The 7547-nt window shown below is 42.8% G+C and overlaps 1 protein-coding gene across 1 annotated transcript in view; it reads left to right on the top strand.

Annotated features, from left to right (window-relative positions):
- The window catches only part of LOC109287035 (protein shisa-6 homolog), a 51554-nt gene extending 47986 nt beyond the window's left edge, over positions 1-3568 (top strand). The window contains exon 3 of the mRNA XM_019501956.1: positions 891-3568. Coding sequence (XP_019357501.1) covers positions 891-1435 — 545 coding nt within the window. The 3' untranslated portion in view covers positions 1436-3568. The remainder of the gene's footprint in view (positions 1-890) is intronic.
- Positions 3569-7547: the final 3979 nt, after the last annotated feature.

Below are 7547 nucleotides of genomic sequence, written 5' to 3'. Positions count from 1 at the left end.
GGGGGGCTCGTGCAGAGGCCCCCATACAGCATAGGGCAGTGGGGGGTTGTGGGGATCGCCCCCCGCCCAGCAGCAACCAATAAGTCTGGGGTGGGGGAGTTTCCAAGTGCCGGGAGCTGGAGTGGGTGGGGCAGCCATTGCCAGGCTGGGAGAGCGGGCAGGGGATGGACCTGGGTGGTTCAGAGATTTGGCAGCAGCTGAATCAAATCCAGACAGTGATTTGAATCACTGAATCAAATCACTGTCCCCCAAATCGGCTGAATCCAAATCCAAAGCGAATACTAGCCACTACGCATAGGCCTACTGCTCTCCTTACAAAAGTTATGAAGGGATACCTTGAGTGACCACTGGTGAACAAAAATACTAGACATGTCATTTTTTGAATGGATAAACTGTTTGGCCTGGCTTCTCTTTTGCTAACAGAGTGTGTCTTTGCTAGAACGGTAATCAGTGACATGGATTAATTTTCCAGTGATCTGATGATACTATAAATCACATGGTATTGTAATGTGGACTCAACGGCATTTTGTGTGACATGCTGTAAGAGTATATGTGTCACCTGAACACATATATGTCATATATACATGCACATACACACATCTGGCTATATGTGTGTGTATATATAAAGTATGCCTATGTATTATACGTAAATATACTCCAAACAAATGGCCATAGTGTTCCGTGGCTGACAGCATAGTGATATAGCTATGGCCATGTCTACGGTTCTTATGAGTCCATAGAAAAGCTAGCTGTGTCTCCACATTTGCACATCCTCAGGCTTTAGCTGGCCCACTGGAAGGCATTGTTGCAGAGTGCCGTTCTCTTTACACAATGCCTCTGCAGGAAGAATTGCTACACCTAATGCTGTTTCACTTTCTTTTTTTCCATAGCAGACAAAGAAGCTGATGAATATTACATGAGAAGAAGGCACCTTCCAGATCTGGCAGCACGAGGGACCCTCCCTCTCAATGTCATCAAAATGACTCAGACCAACCAGAGAGACAGGCCCCGCCGGCCCCTGCGGGCTATGTCCCAGGACCGGGTGCTATCCCCTGAGAGGATCATGCCTGAGGAGTTCAGCATGTCCTATGAACGAATTCTCTCTGATGAACAGCTTTTGTCAGCAGAGCGTCTCCATTCCCAAGACCCCTTGCTCTCCCCAGAGCACTCGGGTTTCGCAGACCAGTCTATGTCACGGGCATTGTCTCATACAGACGTCTTTTTTTCAACACCTGTCTTAGATCGCTACAGGATGACAAAGATGCACTCCCATCCTAGTGCCTCAAATAACTTATACAATACCTTAAGTATGAACCAAACTTCTGCTAAGCGCCAAGCATTTGCCTCCCGACGGCACAACACGGTGGAACAACTTCACTTTATCCCAGGATACCACCATTATCCCACAGCAAGCAAAACAGAGGTGACTGTTTGATATGACCTTGTGCATTGTAGATAAACAGTAAGGACTGGGATGGCCCCAGCACCCCACACTGCAGTGGCCTTGTTGGCCAAGATAACCTCTAACTCAGCATCTGAAAAGATTTTTCCAACAGTCACACCTGCATTGTTTTTAAAACCATCCAAAAGTTGTTGACATGAGAAGAAAATTCAAGATATAGTGAAGGGATAGTGGAGAAATTTCCTGACATGTATCAGCTTCTATTAAGAAAGCCATAGCAGTAGTTGGCACCTTCCAAGGGCTTATCTGCACAAACTCATTATTTTTATGAATTTAAGACTAATGTTTTTTGCAACAAGCAGACTCTCTTTCAGAGAGCCCATGATAGGAAGGAGGAAATGAAGCATGGCAGAAGGAAATAGCAGGGTGGGGCCCTGTTGCCATCTCTCACTTCAGCCCTTGGGGCTGCTGTGGAACCTTTCAGTGACTGGAGGACATTGCCCTTGGCTGCTAAGTGTCACAGCCAGGCAGAAAGATGTTAGTGAGTTGCCAAGTAGCTGTTCTTCCTGAACCTTTGAGTGACTTCAAAGGCAACCTTTACTAGGAGTTATAACATGTAGTGACATGATTAGTTTGGCTAAAGTTCTGTTTATATTAAATATACTCATTAAACAGAAATATACTAGTGCCTACAAATCATCTGCTCTCTTAGTGTAGGAAATAGTAAGATTGATGTGTTAATAAGCACAATTATGCTGAAATGTTTCTTAGGCCTTTTCAGCACTCATCAAAATTTTGCCAAGTCTCCCTCCTGCAAATACAAAGGAGGGACAGGATTTCCATTCTTTCAGCTTTTCAACAATGCAATGCCTAAGACACAAGTACTTACTTACTCTTATACACTAAGGTTAAAATTCTAGTTCTACTGAAATGGCAAAATTCCTATTGACTTCAGGAAGCTAGAATTTATCCCTAAATGTTTTTATTTCTATTAGTACTTAACTTCAATCAACTTCCTCAGAATTCTGTTTTTAAGTCTAAATCAGGGGTGGCCAGAGTTACTCACCCTGGGAGCCACATCTGATCCTCCACCAAAGTCAGAGGGGGATGCTGAGTGACCAGTTGTGGAGGTAACCACCCTCCCCCCTGCACCGCCAAGCCACTCCAGCTTTCCCCATGCTGAGCATGCCCTAGGGTAAGCAGCATGGCTGCAGCCCCCACCCCTGGCAGCCTGGTGCTGGGCTGTGCTGTCCCCTGGAGTCACCTCGAGAAAAGTGGGCAGGGCTTTGGCCAATTTCCAGCGAGCCGCAATTTGCCCCTTTGGTCTAAATGTTCCTTTCAGTTACAATCATGAACTCAATATTTGACTACTCTTCTGCTAAAACTGCCTGAACAAAAGTGCAACACTGTCTACAGAAAACCAGATGGGCATTTTTCTATCACTGAATCAATAATAATGGCCTAAAAAACCTTTCTTAATGCAGGTTCATTGAGCCCTAATCCTAACTGAGCAGACAATAACATTTCATGCACATGAATTATATATCTAACATAAATATCCTAAATGGGCATGTGGTATATCTGATGTATAATGATAATAAGATACTGAATGTCTGTACATAGACTCAAAGGCCCTTCATTCGTGAGTTTATTTTTTGAGTTCATATTTAAATTTTGCAGAACTATCAAACTAGAATATACCTCTGTGTGTGCGAAGGATATCATAGTGTTACAGGCCAGTTTATCATCCCACACCAAGCGACTACACCCATGGTAGTATTGATTTCTCTTCAGCATTTACACAGTAATGCCACATGTTCAGATTCCCATCCCATGAACAAGTTGATTTTATAACTGAGAAAGATGGATCAACCAGCAGGAAAAGATCATGAATAACTATATAATTATATACCCTAATACCGTCTCATTTAACTAGCAATCTTTCTTTACTCTTTCCCTACACTCAACTTGAGTCCTACCCACCAGTCTCTGTAGCTAACCTACCATTGCCTTTCCTCTACATTCCTCTTAGGGTCTTGTTACATGTTAATTCTACTTAGCTCCTGGAGTTCTTGACCCCTGGATTGTCCAAACATTAACATCTGAAACTAGTTTTAAGAACCCTTTAGGCAGCTTAAAGTTACACCACTCCAGCCTAGGTTTATCTCTGATCTGTGCTATGTACCTCATGTTACACTAAGGTGTACCCACTCTAGGCTTCACCTTAGTGTAAACACCTCCCCACCCCCTTCTCCCACTCGCCCAGATTGGGCTCACTCCCTCCCCCCAGCACCCTGGATCCCCACTCACTGCCCTGCACTCCCCCATCCCTGCTTATCTGTAGCTGACCCCACTGTCTGTCCCAGAGGAGCAGGCGGGGAAAAGTTAACTTACCTGCCCAGCCACCATTGCCCCTGCTGCTTTCTGGGACTGGCTCATCCCTGAGAAGAACAGCAGCCCTCCAATGGCAGTGGTGGTCAGGCAGACAGGTTAACCCTTCCCTGCCTGCTCCCTTGGAATAGATTGGGCAGCCACAAGTAAGTAAGGGGGGAGACCTAGGGGGTGGGAAGAGCCTTGAAGGGTAGAGGGAAGGCCCAGAGGTTGCGGGGGGGGGCGGATCTGGGGTAGCCCTGGGAGGCAGAGGGGTAGCCTGGAATGGGTTGGGAGAGGACATTCTTAACTTTCAGTCTTACAGGCTCCTGTTGACCTGAATGTGTGACTGCTCCAAACTTGAGCTAGCATTAACACCGATCAACATTTAAGGAGATCACGGTGTAATGTGTAACTAGGCCCTTAATTAGACCCCCTGCTCTGGGTCTGGACAGAGATCACAGCTATAGCTATATAAGCTTTTTCGATATCATTGTTACATCTGCATCCTCCGATAGCAGGAAAGTGGAGCATACCCTTTAATTCTGTTTCATTCAGGGTTAAATAATACAACAGTTTAGCTCATTCAAATTCCTAGAGGAGCATCCAGATGTAACAGCTGAATAAAAACAACTGAAATGTGTTCCTAAGTGGCAAATCATCCTTCTCTTTTATAACACTTGAAAATTACATTTCTTAACAGCCTCAGCCTATATACTCCTTAACTGATGCCTCCCCTCAGTCTCCTTGCCCTGCCTCTCCCCCTCTCTCATTCCTAGTAGTTCAGCTTGGGTTTGCCACCCTCAAACAAAAGGCGTATGTTGCAAGATGATTCTAGTCTCTATGCCCCGGCTCTTCCATGCCCAGGTTTGATATGAGGCATCCAGGTTACAATGTTGCAAGGCTGACTGTGGAAATGTAATCTCCTTAGGAGGGCTTTTAAAGCTAGTTCCCATTTGGTACTTGTGCTGCAGTGCTCAAAGGTAAACAAAGGCCATTACATGTCTCACTGCTTTCTGGGGTGTACTTACCTCAATCCCTAGCTCAGTGGGTTTAGTTACACCCAAAATGAAAGAGACAATGATAAGAATGTATTCCAGCGCTGACAAATACTTTTTTGTTTCATGGATCTAAGGAGGGTTCCTCTGGTCTATATGCTCTTTCTTTATTTCATGCCTTCAGAGACAAAAACCTCTTTGGGATGAGGCCATAAACTCCAAGTAAATCATCCTGTTTTGACAGGGGAAGGAGAAAAAAAGGAAGGCTTCCTTCAAGCGTATCACACAAGATCTCCTGACTTCTCTTTTCTACCTTCCCAAGGCCACCTCTTACCACCTCAGCCCAGTTATTCCAAGCCAAACCCATGCCAAAGGTTTACCTTCAGCAAATTGCCAGCAGTCCAAGAACCATGGTTAATTTGAACAGACTGGAGCTACTTGCAGCTTCCACAACCTCTAGGGAAAGTGTAGACACTGAAATTATTTTCTCAAGTACCTGTGTAGATTCTGTGTTGTGTTCTGAGCTATTTGATTTCAAAGCCTTCCTTTGTACCATTTGAAAATCATTACTGGCCCTTTCTTACCCATCCTAGCATTGATAATAAACCTCCAAAGACAGCATGTCTCGCTCTTTTCCCTCTCTCCCATACACATACTTTTTGATTTCATGCAGCTGTAGTAAGATTTGTTCCACGGAAACTAGCAGTATGAAACTTCTTCAGGGATTCCAATACTATGACGACAGATCACAGAAGTTCCTCTTAAGACTGCTTCATGCGCTGAAAGTCTCCCTTTACTTCCAGAAACTACGCATTTCTGTGACTTGCCTTGTATAATGTGGTAAACTGGTAATTATCACAAAGTTTCAGTACAAGCAGTTGTGTTCGATTAAGTTTCTTTTCATCACTTGTACTGAAAGGCTTTTATTGAAAAGACTCAGGTCTGTGATTGGAAGTCATGGCTCTGGATAGCTGTGCGAGCTTTGCCAGTGATTTACACTGTTACCTTTCTGTGCTTCAGTTCCCCGTGAGCAAAGTGGGCATAATAATAATGCTTCCTTACCTCACAATGGTGTTGTGGGGGGTTAATTCAGTAATATCCATAAAGTGCTTTGAATCCTTTACAGATTAAGCAATGTAGAAGAGCAAATTATTATTATTATTGGTTTGCTAGAAATCCTTGTTTTGGCATATCTAGTCTGAATAAAAGGAAAACAACATGTGCTGCAATATAGTCTCTAGAGTAGCAGGTGTTGACTTTATTAAGAATAGGAGTGTGCACTGTGTAGGGCAGCTTTGTGAGATAACCCTTCCATTTCCTTTTCCTTTGGCAAATGCATCCAGTCCTAGTAGCAGGATGCAATCCCCATGGTTTCTTGCACACGCAAGCCCCACTTTCTCTTTTTTTATTCTATTCGTATCTGAACCACCATGTCATTCTGTACTGGGGAGATAAGCAGAACACAGCCAGGATTCCTCCATCTGATGCTGGACTCATCTGTTCCAACCCTTTTGTGCTTTAGCCCAGTTTATGTTTATTCTATGATAGTACTGATGAGAAAGTACATTTGTATCTGTAACTTTGCACAGAATGCTTATTCTGTTCCCAGATAGTCACAAGCCTCTGTGGAGTGTCCACTTCTGATTATGTAAGTAGGGGAAGAGGAGAGGTTCAAAACAGAATGCCCTGTGAACATGGCATTTTTATTTCCTTCCCATTGCATGCCTCAGGCAGGACTGTACAACCAGACAGCACTGTACAACAGTGGATTATACACAGTTTTATCGAACAATGTATCTATATCTATATCTCTCTATATAAAACTATATAGAAAACTCTCTGTATATTAGCATATAACCAAGAAGTTCTGAGTAACCCTGTAATAATTTAATCTCTTGAGATATATAGGGGAAACGGTTTTTAGTGTACCACAAACAATCTAACAAATTTATTATCAGAAGTGTTTTAAAGGCATAAAATTGTGTTTTAATGAAAAAAATGACAATATTTTTCAATGTTTGAATGCTCTTTGCTCTTTTTTTATAAATGAGTTTATATTATTTGGGATTTCGGGATGGTTGGGATGGGAAACAATTACCCCTGGGATACAAGCTCTCATTTCCTTATCTGGACTTGACTTCTACCCACTGCCTTTTTTTTCCTGACCACTTGCAAAGCCAGTTTCCTGATTATGTCTGTTCCAGCTGCACACACATCACTACCACAAAAGCACGCCCATCAGAAATCTGCAGCAGTCTGAGATTTGAGTGTTGATCATATAGGAACAGACTCATACTGCAGAAAAAAAGTAAAATAGTCCCGGTAGTTGAGAAAAGTCATCATAAAACAGGGTAATATTTAACAGGAATGGAAATATATGTTACACTTTGTGAGCAATTAGCCATTTTCTGTTTACACACGAGACACAGCTAATCTTAGTTTTTGTTTCAGATTTATTGTGTACAGCTGGAAGAAGTAATTCTACTGGACAATATGTAATAAATGTGGATTCCATGTGCTAGTCTGTTTCAAGGGAGCTAAAACTATGGGAAATATGTGAAAAGTTGAAATAAATGTCATCATAAAAAGTGTTAGCAATAATCGTGTATTGCGCTGTTTCGTAGAAAATAGTCACTTGTATATTGAATGTTTACAAGCTGACCATAAAAGCATTCAGTAATTGCCTGTCTTTAGGTGGTTTAGGGTTTCAGTCAAGGTGACCATGTTGAATTCTAAATTCAGCTGGCTAAAATAAATCTGCATTTAGGCCTGTGGGC

The sequence above is a fragment of the Gavialis gangeticus genome, unplaced genomic scaffold (assembly GCF_001723915.1).
Source record: "Gavialis gangeticus isolate Ggan-Ray unplaced genomic scaffold, GavGan_comp1, whole genome shotgun sequence".
Lineage (NCBI taxonomy): Eukaryota > Metazoa > Chordata > Crocodylia > Gavialidae > Gavialis > Gavialis gangeticus.
This window is presented reverse-complemented; position numbering and strand designations above follow the sequence as displayed.